This window comes from Bos grunniens, chromosome 16 (assembly GCF_055505025.1).
Source record: "Bos grunniens cultivar Pamir isolate PY7600 chromosome 16, Bosgru_T2T1.0, whole genome shotgun sequence".
NCBI classification, from domain to species: domain Eukaryota; kingdom Metazoa; phylum Chordata; class Mammalia; order Artiodactyla; family Bovidae; genus Bos; species Bos grunniens.
The window spans coordinates 56952462-56974888 of NC_141180.1; the positions used below are offsets into that span (position 1 = coordinate 56952462).

Genomic DNA, 22427 nt, shown 5'->3' on the forward strand with positions numbered 1-22427 from the left:
TCAGTCTCCCTGGTCTCCCAGCTCTGACTCCTTAATGAGGGTGTACACCAGGTTCCACGTGGGCTTCCCCTCCCTGTATCACAGCCTGGAAACTCTCTCCAGGCAGACAGCTGGGTCAGTCACAAGGTTCATTTCACTTGTTTCCTCTTAGGGATCACTGTCCTTCATTGGCTGAAAATATGTCTTGAAAACACTCCATCAAAATGAAAACACCATCCGAATCGGTTGTTTCATGTTTTGTCTTTGTTTGTTTTCTTGTTTTAGGTGGAAGGATAACTCTAGTACTTATCCATGTTGGATGAATCATAAGCAAGCTGACAACTTGAATCATTATGCCAGGAAGCTCTCCCTGCACTCCACTCAGTAGAATATGGGCCACATTCTACTCATGCTATCCTGTTGATACAGCTTTAGAAATGTCTCTCAAATATACCCTCCTTTCAATGCTATGTTAACCATCTCTATCTAGACTATTTCATCCACGCTTTACAGCTAATAGCCTCTGCAAAGATCTTCCTGGCTCTATCTAGCCTTCAATCATCCCACAGATTTCTATTAGATACAGTTTTTTTTTTTTTTTAACTGCTGTTACCCCGGAACCTAGAATCTGATGTATATTGGTACTTGAAAAAATTGCCGAATTAATGAATTGCTCATTAATAGCTCAGGTATTTCCTGGGCTTCAAAAGCCCAAATTGCTTCCCTCTAATCATAGGTTCAAGCTGAGGCTGCCAATCAATGCTTTACATAATCTTCTATCCATCAACCTAGGTAAACCCTGTCACACCATAAAATAAGTGGTTCATTTCTAAAATGTGTCTTATAGTCTTACTAACTTAAAGCCTTTTCTCACATGTTCCTTCCATTCTTCTTGAATTTTATCCATCCTCAAATCCCTCAAATGCCCTTCTTTTCTCATGCTGATACAGAACCCACCCTTCTCTGAATTCTTACAGCATCTATTCTTTGTGCTTATTTGAGCACTTTCACTGTTTTCTATTTGGGCGTGTATTTTTGGTTTGGGTGTGTTTATATTTTGTCTTCCCAAATGGACCAAAATCTTGCAGAAGTAGGAAACCCCCTTTTACAACTCCTTTATACATTTTAAAGGAGTTAAATATCTATTGATCAATAGATATTTTTAAAGTGAAAGCAGAGATCCTGATGGACAGACACATAAAGTCACTTATTTACAGTAAATTGGTATCTCACTCCATCACATGTCCTTTTTGTTACCCACATTGTGAAATGGTACTGTTGGTGAAAATCACTTCACAATAAAGTATTTTGGGTTTTAAATCAAATCCCTTCTTGGATTATATTATCGAGTCAGGATTCTGAAGCATATTTCATCTTACTATTTATCAAATTATAAAATAATTTAATATTATTAAATTATTTTATAAAATATAAAAATTTTTATATTTAAAATATATAAAAATATATTTTTATCTCTATAAAATAATTTAATATTAGCAATGTTATATCAAATAATATTTAAACAGAAATGAAGGAAATCCTGATATCACATAGCCAGTGAACATAATCTGGTATTTATTTATGCAAACATACTATAAAACTCCTCTAAATCTTCAAAAAAAGTTATGTTGCCATATAAAATGGAAAAACCTAAAGTGAATATTAAGATTTCATTTTTAGCTCATTAAAAAGTACTGAAGTAAAATTCCTTGCTACAAACACAGAAGAGATAACCAGAGTGAGAAAATGTAAAAAAAAAAAAAATCAGTTTCTACTTTGGAGAAAGCATGTCTATTTTTCAAAAAATGTTTTAATTGATAGGAATTCCAATAAAAAGATTAAATTTTTTCTTGTCATGTCATAATGACATCTCAAAAACCTACATAGATTTTACCCTGTTAATTAAATTTAGCACACACAAAAGAAACTCCCCATACAGAAGACTTTTGCACTAGAAAACAGGTAATTCACATTCTGATAAAGAGCAAAAGACAAGTGCTTTATTATGAGAACTGTTCAAGTAAAATTTCAGTGTGCACCAGTGAAAGTGAATAAAGATTTGCATTTTTTTTTTTTGAATGAACATTAGGTTAAAAGGGGGCTACACAGTTGTTTTTTGTTTTTTTTGTTTCCAAACACCATCCTCTGCTAAGGCAAAAATACACTTCATTTTAGAACACAGCTGTTACAGAAGAAAGCTACATCACAGTACAGTACAGGTCACCCTAGTCTGGAAGCCATCATGGAATGGCACATCACCTACGCCTAGAGCTTTCTAATGCAGGCTAGAAGTACAGTATTTTGTCACAGCTTTATTTCTCTTTAAACTGATGAAATTGGAATACACTTTCTATTTCTCAGGAGTGTGCAGATGGGGCCCATATGCTGATATTACAGTAATTACAACATTAAATAACATTGCACAGTCAACCTCCAAGGCTAGTTCAGTAGAAAATAACAAGTATTAAAATGTACCTTTACTAGTGGTTTTACATCGCACTAATTATGAAAGAAAAGTAGGCAAATGCCCAATTACAAAGTTGCACATTATAGGCATAATGATGTGGAATAAATACAAGAAATCTGGCAAAATACTAAAACAGGTCACATGGGAACCAACTGAACAACCACATAAGCGTAAATCAATAATATACTATTATAAATAGCATGTTTTGCTCCAAAGTCTCTTATGTAATGACAGATAGTACTAAGTCAGGGGTGGATGGAGAGGCTTGGAGGGAGCATGAGGCAAACATTCCCAATGCCCATTAATTCCTGAGGTGGCATTATTTCTTAACTGATGCATTGTTCAACACTGTAAAGATGAGTTTGTGCTACGAAACAGTCCCAATATTATTATATTATACTTTCACAATTAATGTCATGGGATTTGGAAGGCAGCAAACCTAAGTGACACTTTACATGATAATAGCCAGGTAAAATATTGACTCTCTTTAATTTTGCCGCTCCAATTAGTAGTGGGCCAGGAAACACTTTCAAATTCAAAAGAAATTTTATGTAGATTTAACTCCTTCCCCAGGACTTCTTAGTTAGCTCAAGCAAAGCTATTATTATCTTCATGTACTTTATTTTAAAACCTCTAAGTGCCAACACTGTAAACATTTTGTATCTTCTCAACTAAATCTTGTCTGATAACAAGGATAAGAGCAAAGATAAGCAGAAGTAATTCTGTGTATAACAAAGCTGATCTATTTATCAGCTTCTGGTTCAAATTTAAATATGGTTTAAAAATAACTTTTAAAAGTCCATGCTACAATTGTAAAGACTAGTTTTCTGTGCACTTTTTAAACTCTGGACACAATTTTCAAAATTGCATGATGGAGATAAGAATTTTAAAAACCCACCAGAATGTAAATAACAGAAAGAACATTTTCAACTCAAAGCATCAAACGTACATTTACGTGCAGAAATCTAGACAACTATACAAGTTTTAAGCAATCATCTGTTTTATTATACAACTCTATAAACAGAAGATGAACAGAAATACACAATATACTTACCTGTACATGTGAACCTACTTTTTTAGCTACAGATATTTATTATAGTTCATACTGACTTTAATTTTATAGTTCATAACTATGTATAACCTTATTGCAATAAGGGCAAATTCTACATGGGGAGATTCACAGGCCAATCACATTAGGCATCACCAGTACATTCAAAAACTGTACCTCATATACGGGTGTATCTTCCCTGATCCTGTAAATTCGAGTGTCTTTACAGCTTAAGCTCATTTGCTATTTTAGATGCAATGTTTTTAAAGGCAATAGACGTCCCGGATATTCGCTTGAAGCGGACCCCGTTGAGGGACAGTCGTGGCAACTTGCAGACTTCCATCTCCCACTGCACGAGGCTATCCTGCCTGGCATCACCATGGACGCAGAAAAGCAAAAACCTCTCTTTCTGTTCATAATCACAGTTATTTGCATCTAACACTTTGCGGATTTCTCTCATCATGTCATTGGGGTCCATTGAACTAGTGGTCTTCATGCTCCACGTGAACCGCAGAGAACGTGGCTTGGAATCTTTACCCTCCTCCTTTTCTCTTTCTTTTGGTTCCCCTGTTGTACTTCTGGAATAAGAGGACAGAGCGGGGAGGGGGGAAAATGAAGACAAAAATTCCTGTCAGCAAAGACATCAAAACACACACAAAATATAAGCAGTCACAACCCAGTGACTAATAAAATGACCCAGTTTGTAGACTACCTTCAAGTAGATACAAAGATCTGTATCATCTTGCTATTACAAAAATCAGATTCCAGGATGCCATCTGTTTTGACTCATATTAATATCTTCCATTTAAAACAGCTTATTTTCTTAAATATATTTGTTTGTGGGAAATGTTTGCATCCGAAAGCAAACAACTTGATATTTTTCCTCCATATTTGTTTGAAAATGCAGATTCTCCATTTTCTATACATTTATACAAAATGGAGACCACAAGCAAGTTGTTTATAAACACACAGTTTTGAAATATAAAGAATAATTTTCCTTTTTTTCTTTTTCTTTTTTTTTTTTTGCATAGGAGGTCTGGGGACCAGAAGAGTAGTAATGGCTACTGTGGGATTATTTGTACCTGATGATGTGGAGAAAGAATGTGGTTCTGCAGTGGGGTAACACGCAGGAGTGCAGACATCAGATTTCAATGTTCTGCTAAACATATCCTTAAAATAGTCTACAGGGCTCCAAGTGGCCTATTACACTCCAACTCCCACCCCTAACCCTCCATCTATTATTTTCCTCCTTACTGGCTTCCATACTGTTCTCTGAACATACGGGGTATGTTTTTGCCTTAAGGCTTTTACACAGGCTGTTCCCTCTGCCATAAATGCTTTTCCCTCAGATGGCTGCTCACTTTCTCCATGTGGTCTATAACAACTATGCCTACTCTGGCGCAGCCAATTATATACTATTTAGTTCATTTATTATATGTATCGTCTGTCTTCATCACTAGACTGTAAATTCCAATAGGGCAAGTTTTGTTGGTTTTGTTCACTGATGTATCTCATACATCTAGAACTGTGCTAAGCAAATAGCAAGAGACTGACTTAAATGAGTCAGCCTTACTGGATTTTCCTTATCGGAGGTCTCCCCCAATAAATAATACAGTATCAGAAAATCTACTTCAAATAATCAAAGAAAGGTAAAATTAATAATTATTTATGATTCAGAAGATGCTGTAATTAAATTTGTTGAGCAGTTTTGTTACAATTTTAAATTGCTAATCTAACTAACTTGTGTGTGATTTAAAGAAAAAAAGGATACAATTTTAAAGGAATTTATGTCCTACTATATAAATATTTTATGTCTGTATATAATTTTACATCAATATTATCACATAATATATATTCATGTATACCTTTATATTTATACATTTTTATGTATTCATTTACATATGTTTTCCTCCTCATTCTTAGATATTTCAACAGACAAACCTCTGCCAACTATGCCAACTTGAGAAAACTGGGAAAAGATTAAGTGTAGAATATAAATTTCCAAAGACTATCAAGCAACTATGGAGAGCATATCTCAGTGTCTTCTCTATTAATCTCTTTTATTTGTTCACTAAATCTAAGCTATGACATCACAGGTCTCTGGGTGTGTGTGCAGATCCAACCAGTCATTCACCAGGACCATATGCACAACATGGGCCATGGGATCAGTGTGCCAGGGTGGGGACATACCCAGGAGATCATGTGATTGGACACTCATTTTAAAAACAGAACTGACAACTGGGAAACTTAAATCACTTCTCCATGGTGAAAAGCGAAGACTAGAAATCAGATGTTTTACTCCAAGTCTAGTTTTCTTTCCATTCCATCAAGGAAACCTGGTGACCTTAAGACAATAGGCACATACAAGGTATTTTTCTACCTTTATCTCAAATGCATCACCACCGTTGTAACATTAACTGTACAAAGTGCCTGGACATACTAACATCAACAGTAATAGCTAACACCGACTTAGGAGGAGTACTTACTGTGAAGTGAAGTGAAAGTTGCTCAGTCATGTCTGACTCTTTGCGACCCCATGGACTATACAGTCCGTGGAATTCTCCAGGCCAGAATACTGGAGTGGGTAGCCTTTCCCTTCTCCAGGGGATCGTCCCAACCCAGGGATTGAACCAAAGTCTTCTGGATTGCAAGTGGATTCTTTACCACTGCTGAGCCACAAGGGAAGCCTAGGTACCAGGAATTGTTCTAGGTGCCTAATGTGTGTTAATAACTCATTTACCCCTTACAACAACCCTAGGAGGCAGTCAGAGTGAGGAAGCATGGGTGCCAAGAGTTAAAGTAACTTTCTTAAAGGTATACAGCGAGGTAAGTGGCACAGCATAGCTCACACCCATGAGGTCTGGCTCCAAGCCAGCGCTATTCACCACCATGAATAGGACAGAACCTCACTGTAACAGGTTGGGTCCCACCAGTGCTCCTTACTGCTTCTTCAACTGTAAAATGTCTACCTTTCACTGGGTTGTCATGAGGATTAAATGACCAGCTGGTACCTTACAGATAGTAGGTATCTAATAAGTTTGTTCAAAAGCAAAAAAAAAAAAAAGAGAGAGATAGAGATAGACATGTAGCCACATTAAAAAGATAAATGCATGCAGATTTAAATGCAGCATCAGTAGCCACTTGTGACCTTACATGCCATTAAATGTCTCAAGAGGAAAATCGAGTAGAGAGACAGGATGAGTTGCAAGAAGGGGGCTCAAGACTAAGTGACTCAGCGAGGGCAGGGCTAACCACAAGTCTGTATTTATTTAATAGGCAAAAGGAGGCTGAAAATTGTTCTGCCTCCCTCTGGCTCCCTATTAAGGTGACTTGGGTACCTAATCCCAAAAAAGAAACATTTCAACTATTATGACTAAACACATACACAGCACAGTTTGTAAAAAAGACTACATAGGGATGCTCAATAAAGCTTTTCCAAAGCTGATGGTGGTTTCTGATTTTGGCTGCATGGCACGTGGGATCTTAGTTCCCCAACCAGGGATTGAGCCTGCGAGATGTGCACTGGAAGTGCAGTATTAACTACTGAACCATCAGGGTTTCCAAAGCTCATGGTGCCTTGTTTTTCTAGTAATTTTAAAAGAAGAAATTAAATTGAGACTTGTAGCTGGTCAAATATAATCCCTGAATGAAGCCAGGCCTCTGTCCTACTGAGGAACTGCTTGTCAAGGTTCTAAGGTTTATGCGTTTACCCCTTCATGCTGGTGTACATTCAAAATAATCACACGTCTTCGTTTCTTAAACTTCCCATTTATAAATACAACACAAGCACTAACATGTCACTACCGTGGTCCACACCAGTGGCGCCAGTGCCCCTCCCTGCCAATCACAAGCCCTGGGGGTAGGGCCCAGCCACCCGTTTCATCCAGCCCTCCACCCTATTCTGACTGTGTGCAAGTCTGTGATGCATCACCAAAATGAATACACAAGCAGTATCAAGTGTCAAAAAAGCCATGAAATATGGCAGGGTGAGAGTTTTGAAATGTGGTCCACCAATGAATAGTCCCCTAAAATATATTTCTAGTATCACAGCTTCCTATGTATTTGGTTACCTCAATGTTCTGGGTTATTTGATTAATTTTATTTACATCATTTTTGTGAGAAAAGGATCGGTACATTTTAATCTATTAATTCTTCTGCATGTTTAAGACATGTTTTTTAATAGGACAGAAAGGCATACAGTTCAAAATAATGTTTAGGAAACACAAACAAAGTTAATAATAAATACTAGGCAACATTAGGAAAACCCATACCAATATAAAAACTATAAATGCACATTCTATCTAGTTATTAGTTCTCTCCATGTTTATTAAGTGCTGTTAAGTATTTCAAAAGAACGTCTTCACACACAGGGACCTAGCAGCGAAGTATTAATAGTGGCTCCTCACCTTGAGGTGTCGGCTCTGCCACTGGCTTCGCCTTCACTTGGATCCCTCAAAACAAAGTGAAGGTTGAGATTTAATGATAAAAGTGAAAAAAATTACCAAGAAAACCTGTATCTAAAATGATTTTAAAATTAACTTGTTGAGCAAATTTCTAGCATGAAAGATCTCTATTACTAGTCAGTCTAATATCACTTATGTTTTTCATCATAACCACACTTGACTATCATTTATTGAGCGTCTACTGGGTATTGTCAGAGAGGACATGCTAAGTGATGGTTTAGGATTTTTACGTAATCTTCCAATTTCCAGCTGTGACTTTAAAGTCATAATTTATCTTTTCACTTTTAGTTCAATCTAAAGTTAAAACTATTTAATATTTATCAGCAGCAAGATTTAACTTCATAATGGTTATTACCCATAACTGGAGTAGTCGCTCAATTCAGAAAAATATAAATTAACCTTGTAGTGAGAAATAAAGCTCAGCATATAAGTATTTCTGAAAATAAATACTAGTTTTTAAATATGCAAGTAACTTATTTCAGAAGTTATGCTAATGATTCATGCACATGATAAAATATTACAGCACACCAAACAGCCTATCCAAGCAGATGAGTCTAAAAACATGAATTCAATCTTAAAAGAAACACTGATCTTACCTGGATATCCACCTGTGAAATAAAACCAGAAAAACTCCACTAACTGTTCTTTTGTTGAATGTAATTTGTCATATTCAAAGGTAATTATCTACACAGGAGTATCAAGTTATAAACCAGCTGAAATATACTGAGATGACTTGTGATAGCAAAACAGTAAATAGCTGGGAAAAATCAACAACTTGAACCCTTAAGTTAACATTTTCTTAATGTTTTAACCATTCCAGAAACATTATTTATGTAAAATGAATGCAACAGGAATAAAATCAGTACCACTTTCCTCATCCCTCAAATTAGTAACAATGTCGTGTATCAGTACAACAAGCTCTAAAACTTCAACTGGTTAAAATATGAATGCCTTATATACTTCTCAGGGTCTTTAACTATAGGAATTTCGTGACAGATGTATTAGGTAAAAACCATTTTCCTATCTGAATTAAAAAGGATAATAAGATGTACTCTCACATTCAAACAGGTTTTCTTAAATTTCTATTTTTAATAACTGGCATCTTCCTTGGGAAGTATAACAAAAGTTCAAAGCTATTTACACAAACCTATTTTTACTACAGCACACTGAAATACAACACATTTTTGAGGAGGCCCAAATGAAGTGTGCAGTTTGAGTTACATGTAGATATACTGATAGATACTGAGGGGCAGTCTTTCAACTGGGCAAGAAAGATAATAATGCTGCTGATTCCTGCTGCTAAGATAAAATTCCTTTAACAGGAAGGGATCTATGTTGCACTGGACTTTTCTACGGCTGGCAGACTGCTGCCCAACTGTAAGCATTAGGAATGAAACACACCTTAGGCCCTACTTCCCTTGCAGCTAACTATTTGCAACTGACTCGTCACATCATTCCCCATATCCTGTTCGTGCCTGCCTGGATGCCACAAAGACATTGACTGGAAGAACTTCTGCTAGTTGGCAATGGTTTCAAATAGTGCATAAGTCAGCTCCAAGCAGCCATGGAGGGAGGCACCTGGGGATAGAGAAGTGCAGCTGGCTGTAACAGCACATGCGGTGTGTGTGGCATGGTTCTCCAATATTTAGAAGTTTAAACAAGCCACATACCTTATATATAATCAGCTGAACTAATCAGGTTATTCCCTATATAAGAACTATGAGGTTTGATATAATCTCCAGTCTATACAATAGGTATACAGAACTCCTTCAAAACAAATCATTCTAAACACTTGGAAATAGAACGTCTACGTCCTCCCCTGATGGATTATTCTAGTGTAAATCACTTTACTTAGAAAGTTCTTTCTTAAGCCCAGAAAACAACTCTTTCATGTGGTCATTCTGGTGTCCAGCTTCTTACTGGCCAAGGAGAACTACTAGCTGGCTTCTTCTTTGTGATAATGGTTTTAAAATACATGAATGATTAACTCTGAACTATTCTGTATCCTTCTTTTCTTAAAGCTTAATAATCCAAATTCCTTTACTTTTTCCCTATAACATCCTATTTTTATCCCCCATCTTTTGAAGGCTTTAGTAGCACATCGACTGAGTTGGTTCCTGAACCTGTGAGGTGTCTTGGCTTGTGAGTTGGGCATGTGCCAGCCCTGCCCCCAGCACATGGGGTGTGGTGTGGATCCCACGGAGGTGTCAGCGTGTCGCTCCATTTCTTCCAGCTTTAGGTAGAGTGAGGTGAGGAAGCCAAAGGGAACACAGAGAAAGGCCGGGCTTGAGCCCAGGACAAGCTTAAGAAGACAAGTGGGAAGGATGATAACTTGACAGTTGAGTTGAGAATATTAAATAAGCCACTGAAAAAGTTATCTAGTTTATCGCCAAGCCTTCAACACCCAAAGCTCAACAGGCTGCAAATGCATAAAGATCAGCTGCATGTCCAGTCTGTCTGTTGCTAAAGAGCTCAGTGGGTTCATCCCTGGGATGGAAATTCATTCTTGCCTGTCTTCCTGCATTAAGTCATCTGAAGCAGAATTAGATGGCCCCACCTTGAGCCACAAAATGCTACCCTTATGGCACTGTTGTGAACACAAATATATTTGTAAAGCCAAAACTGTTCATAGGGTGACAAGTGACCTCAGAGCAGAACTGAGCATTTTTTCTCTTCTCTAACCAAATCTGGAATTAATTAAAATATGTTAAAAGTCAAGACATTAAAAAACCCTATTGGACTTCCCTGGTGGTAAGTGGATAAAAATCCACTTGCCAATGCAAGGGACATGGGCTCAGTCCCCGGCCTGAAATTTCACATGCCTTGGAGCAACTAAGCTGTTGCACCACAACTAACAAGCCCCAACTCTACAGCCCACGAGCCACAGCTATTGAGCCCACTTGCTGCAACTACTGAAGCCCAGGTGCCCTAGAGCCTGTGCTCTGCAACAAGAGAAGCCACTGCAGGGAGAAGCCCGCACACCGCAAAGAAGAGTCTTCCCCGCTAGCCCCAACTAGAGAAAGCCTGCACAAAGGACCCAGCGTAGCAGAAAAAAACACAACACCCTCTAATTTCTGACAAACAACAGCAAACAACCTCCTCCCTCGCTTCTTTCTCTCTGCCCCCTCAAAGCCTCTACTAAATGACATTGTTCAAATGGGGATAAGGGCATGGTGGAACCTGAGAAACTTTCACACTAGCACCCCCCGCAGGCTGGCTCTGAGCACTCTTATTCCCTCAACCTTGTCCTCTCTTTCAGGACCTGTTTCCTTCAGAGCACTTATCAGAATGTTTAATAACTTTCTTTACTTTTTAAACTGTCTTCCACATTATTCATCTACTCATGCGATAAACATCTACTGAATGCTACACCACACGTCAGAGGAAGCATTCACTCTTCGGCAGGAGATTCAGCGTAGAACAGAGCAAACCAACCACAAGCCCCTGTTCTCACAGAGAGTGTCTTCTTAGGAGAGACACATGACAAACAATTAAGTCAAGGAAATCCACTATTTCACGTAGTATCAAGTGCTGTGGAGAAAAATAAAGCAGGAAGAGGGAGTGACAGCCCAGTAAAGACCTGAATGAGGTGTAGAAGCCAGCCACGCAGGTGTCAGGGGAGTACGAAATCCTGAACGGGTATGCCTGGTGCGCTCAAGGACAGTTGGGGGCCCTGAAAGGCTGGCGGGGAAAGGGGAGGAGTGGAGAAGATGGAGTCAGAGCAGGAAAGGGTGGCCAGACTACGGAGGCCACTGGGAGGGCTCTAAATTGTATTCTGAATGAGACAAAAAGCAAGCTGAGGATTTTACATCACGGACTTACATTGCTGAGGACAGAATAGGACAAGGGCAGAAGCTAGGGCACCTGTGAGGAGGTGGAAGACATACAGTGACTGAGACCGTGGAGGCAGTGCTGGGAGGGCTGGACGCCGCTAAATCCTGGAAATGCTGTGAAGACAGCGCCAAAACAACTGCTCACGGAATGACGTGTGGGATGAAGAGAGGAGGAGGAGGCAAGGATAATCCAGGCTCAGGGTCCGCAGTAACCGGAAGGACAGTGTCGCCATGACCTAAAACGGCACAGGCTGAGGGAGGCACAGGTTTGGGGAAGAGAAGCAAGAGCTGAATCCTGGACAGGTTCTGTTGGAGAGTCTATTTCACAACCAGGTGGAAAGGCCGAATAGACAACTGGATACAAGACTGTCCTTCAGAAGAGCGGTCTGGCTTAAAAATATAAACTGAGACTGTTAACATATGATGGAATTTAATGGCATGGGCCTGAATGAGATCACCAAGAGTAAGGAGAACCAGGTAAGACAATGGGTCCAAAAATCACGCCCTGAGGCAGGCAGGTCAGGGAAGGGCAGGGGGACCTAAAAGAACCAGCAAAGAGCCTCAGAAAGGACAGGGGGCCCAAGAAGGCAGAAGGCCAAGGGAGGAAAAGGTTTCAGCAGTATGGGGGGGTCATAAGACAATCAGGAACTGCCAGGAAAGGAGGGGCTGTAGCAACAGCACCTGGATGAGAGCCTGGCCCACGGGAGGTGTCCACCTTTGCTGAACGCCTACATGACAATCTCCATCCTAACTTCCCAATGATGATCTCTAAGGCATGTTCTGGCTCTGACAGCTGGTCCTGACTTCTTGTCCAGTGTTCCTTAGTATGTTTCTCTCTCTGATCTAAATTTTATTGCAAATAGAAATATTTTGCATGATACTTAATGTATAATTAGTAATCAAGCATTAAACTCAAAATCTATTTTCCTTCACTTTAAAATCAATTCTGGCTTAACCATAAGAACAAGTACTGTTTTTAAAAATGGATTTAAATTGCCAAATGCCAACTACTGATAATCTAACTGGTGCCCCACAGAGGGTCACCCAGCACTTTCCACGGTCGTGGTGACTGCTGGGGAGCTTTCAGGTCTTTATCACTGTGGTGTCGTAACCGCCCAAATGGTACAAAATCACTGTCTGATATGGTTAGAAACTGACTTTGCATAAGGGTATTTAAAATTACAAATGCAGCTGCGTGATCTTGGGCAAACCAATCCATGAATAGAGTCTATATACAGTTCCACAAAAAGGGAAGAGACTATAGACACTGCTTCTCTTTTCTACACCCGCTCTCTGAAACCCTAGGAACACTAAAAACATTGAAAATTAAGTATTTAAGTAATATTTTTTATAATAAGTATAATACTTTCTTACCCATAACTTCTTATTTGCTCAAATAGCTACCCAGTATGGAGATTTAACTTCTTCCCTAGTGGGAGCCATCAGGGCCTCGCCCACACGTCTCTTTCCATTCCCAGCTCATTCTGTACTGTGGCCGGTGGCAGACAGTCTGGTCCTTTTGGGGCTGAATCTTGAGGGCACAGATGCTGTCTCTTCATTTTTGAAACTTGCTCAGCACTGAGCACAGAGCTTTGTACATACGGGACTTTCGTGGGCCTTTAGCAGGACCTGATGGTGGACTAACTTACATCAACCTGCACTACGTGTGGCGCTCGTAGAATCACCGGTATTATATACTTACGTTACTTTTTAGAAAGGAGTACAATTTCACAATATTACTGAATTAGATTACTACACTTGTATTCCTTGTGTGTTTACTGTGCTGATGTTAAGATTTTACGATGTTAAATTACATAAGTAATATCTATGACTCCAGCACATTATAGGCTTTCTATAAGTCAGAATAAAAGGGGGACTACATGTGTATGTGTGTCATTAGTAAGCGATTTAAAAGTATTCTTAAGTACCATTTGAAGGACAAATGTAGTCACATTTAATTCCTTTTTCTAAACAGAGGCTTTTAACTAGGGAACATTTTTTGTTAGAACACACATTTTTTTATGTCAAGTTATGTTTCTCCTGCTCTATTTTACAGAATTTTTAAATTCTCATTTTGTTTTTTTTTTTCCTTAAGGAAAAAGACTATGTCCTCCATGATCTTTTTCTTCAAGTTTCTGTAAAAAGAGCATGTCTTAATGAAATGTTATAAACCCATTTTGGAAAAAAATCACTGTAGAGGTGAAAGAAAAAAAAAAAGCAAACATCCGTTACTCCCTAAAGGAAACAAAACTGTGCGTTGGTACTGACCTGCGGACGAATTTGGACGTTATTTTGCTTATTATACCAGTGGACGTGCCCCTCCTGGCGTGCGCGAAGGCCCCCGGCTCGTGAGACGGGGAGGCGGGCGGCCCGTTGTAGGCGGCGCTGCGGCGCTCGCGCAGCTGCTCCCCGTGGAAGGTGCTGCGGCTGGAGCTGCCGCGGGGGAAGCGGGTGCGGTCGGGCGTCGAGGCGCTAATACTGTGAGCAGATGGCGACGCAGCGGGCACGCGCTGGGTTGTGCTGCTGAGACACAGAAGATGCGTTACACAGGGTAACCACGGAGAACAGTTTTGCTGATGCTAAAAACTGTTAGAAAGTTGCCATGGCTACTTTTAATCGGCCCTGTTCTAGTCGTTCTGGTGACAGATGTGATGCATGTGTTCACTGTAATTACTGAGACACTATCATTTCAGACTAAATGCCTTTTATAAAAATTTCGTTACTGAAGATTAAGAAAGTACTGAAGCAATTTCTCCATCTTTTTTTTGATGTTCTTTCTCAAGCCTTCATCAAGCATAGTAGAAAAGCTTTTGCATACCTATATAAAAATAATATGTATGATACATATATTTAAAAAAACCTATTGAATTTTTGCCTAACTAAAAAATTTATGATATTTTGATTCAATTTGTTTGACTTGGTATGAATAGAATGCTAGATTTCTAATTTAAAAAATAGATAACACAACAAGCAACAAACATTTATTGAATAGCAGAAGAAACTATAGTATCTTGTAATAACCTATAATGGAAAATAATTTCAAAATTAATATGTGTATATGGATCACACTAAACTGTGGAAAATTCTGAAAGAGATGGGAATACCAGACCACCTGACCTGCCTCTTGAGAAACCTATAGGCAGTAAGGAAGCAACAGTTAGAACTGGACATGGAACAACAGACTGGTTTCAAACAGGAAAAGGAGTATGTCAAGGCTGTATATTGTCACCCTGCTTATTTAACTTCTATGCAGAGTACATCATGAGAAACGCTGGGCTGGAAGAAGCACAAGCTGGAATCAAGATTGTTGGGAGAAATATCAATAACCTCAGATATGCAGATGGCACCACCCTTATGGCAGAAAGTGAAGACGAATTAAAAAGCCTCTTGAAAGTGAAAGAGGAGAGTGAAAAAGTTGGCTTACAGCTCAACATTCAGAAAACGAAGATCATGGCATCTGGTCCCATCACTTCATGGGAAATAGATGGGGAAACATGGGGAAACAGTGGAAACAGTGTCAGACTTTATTTTTTGGGGCTCTAAAAATCACTGCAGACGGTGATTGCAGCCATGAAATTAAAAGATGGTTACTCCTTGGAAAGTTATGACCAATCTAGATAGCATATTGAAAAGCAGAGACATTACTTTGCCAACAAAGGTCCGTCTAGTCAAGGCTATGGTTTTTCCAGTGGTCATGTATGGATGTGAGAGTTGGACTGTGCAGAAAGCTGAGTGCCGAAGAATTGATGCTTTTGAACTGTGGTGTTGGAGAAGACTCCTGAGAGTCCCTTGGACTATCCAACCAGTCTATCCTAAAGGAGATCAGTCCTGGGTGTTCTTTGGAAGGACTGATGCTAAAGCTGAAACTCCAGTACTTTGGCCACCTCATGCGAAGAGCTGACTCATTGGAAAAGACTCTGATGCTGGGAGGGATTGAGGGCAGGAGGAGAAGGGGACGACAGAGGATGAGATGGCTGGATGGCATCACCGACTTGATGCACATGAGTTTGAGTGAACTCCGGGAGTTGGTGATGGACAGGGAGGCCTGGCGTGCTTTGATTCATGGGGTCGCAAAGAGTCAGACATGACTGAGCGACTGAAATGAACTGAACTGAACTGATGTATAACTGAATCACCTTGCTGTGCACCTGAAACATTTTAAGTCAACTATACTTCAATAAAATATATGTATTAAGAAAAAAAAAATTACTGAAACAGGGATATAAAGACATATATCATATATATATATATATTCCTGATACTGGAATTCAGTATCAGGAATACCAAACAAGGGGCATTGCATGCAATTTTTTGTCCCTCCACTGTTCTCTTAAACCAGTCAGCAATGTGGAACACAAATTTTATTGTTTATCAAAAGGCTTTGAATTGAGGCCTTATTTCCTATTTACAATTCACTCCTTTGTGACAGTAAATGCTACCAGATACCAACAATATGATTAACAAAGCTATCAAACATGTTTTTGAATTTGAGAATTCTTAACATGCAGAAATACCAGAAAATAATTTAGCTTTATAACTGAAAGGGATCTTCGAGATTATTTGTTTCACTGATAGGAAAATTAAAAGTTCTTCTTAAGTACCAGTGACTGGCTGGGGCCAAGAAGATTAATCAGGTCTCAACCCCCAGTCTTGTGGGTTGGAATGTTTCTGTTTGTTTTTAAACCATAAAAATTCATTTTATTTAAATGATAAATTAGGAACAACCCTTTATTTCATGGATGGGTTTAAAACAAAATCCTTGAAGAAAATTCCTCTAGAAAATGACTTAAATTATAAGCAACATTTCTGATAACAGCTGGAGGATGTAGCAAGTTTATGTTACAATTAACTTTACCTCTGCCCTATACACTGAGTCTTTTCAAAAAAGCTCTTAAAATGTGATGGCTATCAGGTATTTTTATATGGTGCTATATTTTTTAAAAACTCTTAATGACAAACGAAATGCAACCAGGATGTTACCCAGGCCTGTAAGCTTCAGAGCTGTCTTTAATGGTTGGCAGTGTGACTTTAATAGGATGGCCGGAAGCGGACATGGACTTCTGGTGGCGGGGTCGTGCTGAGGGCACAGCGGAGGCCACGGCGGAGCCTGCAGAGGACATGCTGCTCGCGGACATCTCTGTAAGGCTTTCAACGTAAGCCGGTTGAGAAGACCATGGAGATATAAAAAGAAAAGCTGTAGTTTACTAAAATTTAAGAATTAGATTTTTAAAAGTCTAATATCTTTCATGACAAACACTTAAATCAACAACAATGGTATTATTACTGACTAACAACAATATTTTTAAAAGTGTACAGGGTGAATTTATCACCACCTTCCATGGAAAAGATTTCACACACTCTTGTTCTCTATATGTGAATCTGATACCTATAACATTATTTTTATGGGTAAAATAATTATGACCAGAGACACCTCACACTTTCCAAAAAAAAAAAAAAGCACAGTTTGGAGTGATGTGTTGATGTGGCTCACTGCGCCCACTATTCAATAAGAATTCATAACTGTAGCAAAAATCCCCTCTCTTGAAACATCATCAAAATGCTTTTAGCTCAGTTTTAGGTTAAACTGCTACAGATTAAAGGAGCTGCAGATTAAGATTTAGTAAAGGGAAAAGAGTAAAATAGAAATCAATTCCTGACAACCTCTCTAGCCTAAAGGCTCTTATGTCCAAGGAAGATTCATTTACCTTTGTATGCCTCATAGTAACGATTACTTTAAGTGCCTATTAACTGAGAGGAAACAAGTGTAAGAATGGTCTGTCAAGTCTACTAAAATGACTAGGGATGGAACTAAACAGAATTTATTACAATAAACTCTGTCATTTTGTGATCTACTGATGAGCAGTCCTTACAACTCACGATGAAAAGAAGTCAAATTTTTTAAATAATAAAACATGATTTATCATTATTTGGAATAAAACACTCTGAGATCTGAGAACAGTGGGGTCTCAATGATCAGTTGAGATGGCCACATTTCTTTAGAGGAAAGGAAACATAGTCTTCTGTATTCATGTATAATGATTCATATATAATTCGTATATAATTCCTGTATTTGTACAGGGTGAGTGGGAAGGGAGAAGGTAAGAAGGAAGCAGCAGAGGTATAATAGAGTAAGAGTCAGGACTTCCCTGGTGATCCAGTGGCTAAAATTCCAAGCTCCCAATGCTGGGATCTCAGGTTCGATCCTTGGTCAGGGAACTAAGATCCCACATGCCACAACTAGGACCCGGTATAGTCAAATAAGTAAATAAAAATAAATACTTTTTATAAAAGAACAAGATTCAAGTAATGAAGATAAGATTGGGACACTGTGATAGGTTTTGCTATAGGGAACTATTTACTATTGGATTTTATTTAGAAAATCGTAGATTAAGAGAGTTACCTCCTATTTTCCCTAAATATTCTTTCATTGCTCCATTCTGCTAAACATGAGGAGGTGCCTTAGGAAGCATGGCTGGCTGCCATCTAACTAGCGATTCTGTTTCCTTTCCTCTTCACATGTTCAGCTACAGGAGTTGTACCAAGAGCACTACTAACGCAAAGCGATGACAACGGCAGTCCTACCTGCATGGTGACAGTTACCTGCTGTCTTTCCCGTTTTGCAACGCTGTGTATCGATCTGTGGTTCTTTCACAGACATACGTATTCCTTCTTGCCATGCTACCTCCAGGATACACATTGTTCTTTAAGGAGGGGAAAAAAAAAGACACACATTAAAAAATTTTAGCTGCAGCTGTGGAAAGTCAAAGAAATGAATTCAAACGGCAAGTAACTCCAGAAAAATCCATGGTGGAATTTTAACTTATCAGAATCTTATATTAATAAGCTCTACCTCCCACCTCTCTCTTGAAGGAGTAAAAGGCAGAGCATGGCAAGTGCCTCACCATATTTTAGCTGACTGTCCTGCAGAAGCAGTTGTTTGGAAGCAACAAAAGAGCTGGGCTTTATTCATGCCTCTGTATGCTGGTGATGGGGGTGGTGCACAGGTAGCTTGAGGGGACATGCACCAGCAACAGCCCTGCACTAAGTGTCACTTAGCTCCACACTAAGTTATCATCCCAAACAGGAACCCTGGGGCCCTGACAGTGGAAGGCCACTCGGAAGCCTGTGGGTGTCCATTCTGCACCTGCTTGGGAAACCCTCATAGCCACTGGCCATGTGAAGAGACCAAAACGTGTGCTGTGCCACCCAGGGGAATATTTCCTCTTTCCAACTACATAGATATACAGTGTTTTCTTTTAACTAATAAATCCCTAATTTTTGAACATGTAATTATTCCTTACTTTGCTTTTAGAGACTACTGAGGAGGTTTAACTGAAGATTAAAATTTAAGAGGAAATTAACTGGAAATTAAAAATTTAGAGGAAAAATCCTGGAAATAATAGAAAGGAGGAAAAAAATCCTGGGAAACTATAAAACTATAAAGAGATTACTAGAAGTCTGTAAAATTATCCCATGGGAACCAAATGTAGCAACTTAAGAATCCATCTTTGATCATTTCACTGTCTTGGCTGAATTGTCACACGAGTAACCTAATTTTAAACAAAAATCTAATGTTGAATAAACTCATTGTTGGATATGCTACCATACCTCCCCTTTAGAGACCTCCTAAATGTTTCTGGCTGTCTTCAGTTAACACTGCTTTCCTTCTCAAAGTGTGACAGGTGAAGCACTTCTTCAAAACTCAGCCTTCTGAGTCTGTGCTGCCACAGGCTCCTTCCCTGGGCTTGTCCCTTTCATGCCATTGATGCTAATACTAAGTGGCCACGAGAAAAATTTCTCAATCAGAATCTTTTGGCTTATGTTAAAAAAAAATAAGTGTGGCATAGTAAATCTGAATTTAAGCCAATGCCTTCTTTAAATGAAAAAAATTGTGCTCTGGACACCCACTATGCACGTGACCACTAGTGATTCTGAGGAAGCAAGTGTGCTGGTATATAACAGGACATAAATGTGGGGAAACAACAGTGAACAATGCAAGGCAGCATTTAACTAAGAGCTACATAATGTGGTCCGGTGATCAGAAAGGCTGATAAGGTAATTTTAGAGTATTCAGTTACAGGAGGCTCCAGGCGGAAGGCAGGACTCGAGATGATCTACAGAAATGCGATTTTCATAATGTGAGGAGGAACTTTAAGCAAGAGCACCACATAGAGACGGGTGGAAATCGCTGAGTATATTTATGGAAAATGAGACCAAGCTGAGTTGAAATGACAGGTACACAGCAGAACAGCATGCAATAAAAGGTGAAATTATTTCTTTCTGTTATATGATGTGATGACACTCTGGCAACCGTCTTCTAGTTGATATGTAAGTAAGAGGAAGTGATTTATCTGAAAAACTGCTTATAAAAATATATTAAACCCTATTGTAGTTACATCATTTCCAAACAGATCAGCTGGAATGTAAGTGGCTATATCCATTAATTCTTAAAGTGGTTATATATAGCTATTTCATAGACCAAAGGTAATGATCACACCACATATTTTTAAAACATATGGTTTCCATTACATGTATAAAACAATAGGTACTGGGGAGTTTAACCCATTTACAATTACGATTATGTTAGGCTTTCTGGTACCTTATTTCATGTTTCTATTTAAATCGCTTTTTTCTTTTTTCTCTCCTTCCCTACTTTCCATAAGCTAAATCACTTTTTTTTTCTTCTATTGGCTTAAAAGTTATACATTTTTTGTTCTTATATTTTTTGTCCTTATGTTTCTGAACTCATTTTTGCTTACTGCTACAGGTGTCCCTTGTTATTCAATGGGGATTAGCTCCAGGACCCTTGCAGATTCCATGATCTGTGGAAGCTCAAGTCTTTCATATAAAATGACTGAGTATAGTCAGCCCTCTGTGTATCCACAGGTCCCCTGTCCACAGATTCAACCAGTCACAGATGGAAATCAAGGGCTGACTGTACTGATTTCCTAAACCTCCCTCCCATCTTCCCTTTTAAGGCATATGCTTTTTCCTTTAATTTCTATCCCTATCTTCACTTCCTGGTATTGTCCAAAATTTTGATTCTGAATTTTCATTATTGTTTTCTTCTTTTTTGTGTATGTTATCACGATACATACTGTAATAAGTTAGCCGATTGCTTTCAACTTCCATATATTTTACAGAGTATTGTAGATACCTTTCTCTTCCTATAAGAATACTTGCTCAGACAGCAATGTTTTCAAGTGGGTCATTGTATCACAAGAGTTGAAATACTTTAGTCATGAGAATATTCTTCTTTACATATGGGGTTGCAAAGAGTCAGACACGACTGAGCAACTGAACTGAAATGACTGACATTTATATGACAGTTTGGTTGGGTATAAAATTCTGGGTTCAATGTGCTTTTGATACTTTAGAAAAAAAAATATTTTTTATCCATTTATCTCCTGCATCCATGTTGAGAAATCTGATGTCAGTGTGCATCTTGTTCCTTTTTAGGTCACCTCCTGTCTCATTCTGAAACCTTTAAAGTTTTTCCTCTTTGTTTTTGGTATCCATATATCCCACTTTAATGAGCCCAGGAATAAGTTTTCCTTCTGTCTTCTGTATGCCTTTTGAGTCCTTTTAATATGAAGTTTTCCATCACTTTTTTTAGTTATTATTTCTTCAAATATTTCTTCCCCTTCATTTTGCCCCTTTTCCTTTCTAAACTCACACCTCCTAAATGATACTAATTCTACTTCTATCCTTTGTACATCTTGGCTTTCCTTTATATTTTCTCTTCATTCTTTGCTGCTAAGGTAAGATCTTAAGGTAGATGTCTCAATCTATCTTCCAGCTCTCATTATCTAATTTCTATAGTTTTCTGTTTTAAGTAGATAATGTGAATTAACTCTGTAAATTAATTATTGCTATAGTCTGCCTTCACTGAACAGCTTATTTGTAAACGTAAAATTAAATGCACCAATGAAATATACTATCAAGTAAATATTACAAACATGAAAACTGAGGCAGGAAAGTTTAATGTACTTTCCTTGTGATAAGGTAAATGTTATTTAAAGAATTCATATTTTTTCGTTCTTAAACTACATTTATTAGAAGCTTGGCCCCCTTTGCATGTTCTTTAAATGTATGATTCACTTTAAATTTTGAAACTTGAAAAAAAATTTTAACCTTTAAATAAAAAATTTCAACAATAAATAACTACAGCATATTGCAATATGCCAGAATAATTACTCACACTTGGAATAGTTGAAGACTTTTTTCTTTCTGGCCCTACAAGAGGGCTTGCAGTCATTTCACTTTTTGATCCAACTGTTGTGCTGCCAAGTTTACGAGCCACATCTTTGTCCCAATCCTCTTTCTGTTCACTTTCCACGCTGTTAGCCTGAGGCCTTTTGGTGTATGATACAGCAGGAGGAATGGATGGACCAGCTGTAATTTTTAAAAAAGCAAAATTAACTGAAAAACAACTGACATATTTTCTTCTCACAAACAGAAACTTTTGTATTAAAAATAATCTTTGTTTGCATACTTTACACTTTGAGCTAAGATTAAACTTGATTACAAAAATTAGGTCAGCCCCTGAAAACAGGATTATATTAATCATTCAGTAATATAAATCTGTGATAACTGGGGATGACACAAGGACATAAACAAGTGAACTGTATAATGCT

General features: G+C 38.4%; 1 protein-coding gene across 7 annotated transcripts in view; it reads right to left on the reverse strand.

The window, feature by feature from the left end:
- Nucleotides 1-1957: 1957 nt before the first annotated feature.
- The window catches only part of MARK1 (microtubule affinity regulating kinase 1), a 141609-nt gene continuing 121139 nt past the window's right edge, over nt 1958-22427 (reverse strand). For 3 of the 7 annotated variants that reach the window (XM_086342718.1, XM_086342723.1, XM_086342724.1), the window contains 6 exons: nt 21992-22185; nt 18391-18491; nt 16771-16935; nt 14059-14313; nt 7901-7945; nt 1958-4072 (listed from right to left, as the gene is read on the reverse strand). In XM_086342718.1, the coding sequence (XP_086198844.1) occupies nt 3718-4072; nt 7901-7945; nt 14059-14313; nt 16771-16935; nt 18391-18491; nt 21992-22185 (1115 nt within the window). In that variant the 3' untranslated portion in view covers nt 1958-3717. The remainder of the gene's footprint in view (nt 4073-7900; nt 7946-14058; nt 14314-16770; nt 16936-18390; nt 18492-21991; nt 22186-22427) is intronic. The other 4 variants (XM_086342719.1, XM_086342725.1, XM_086342721.1 and 1 more) reach the window with 3 other exon arrangements.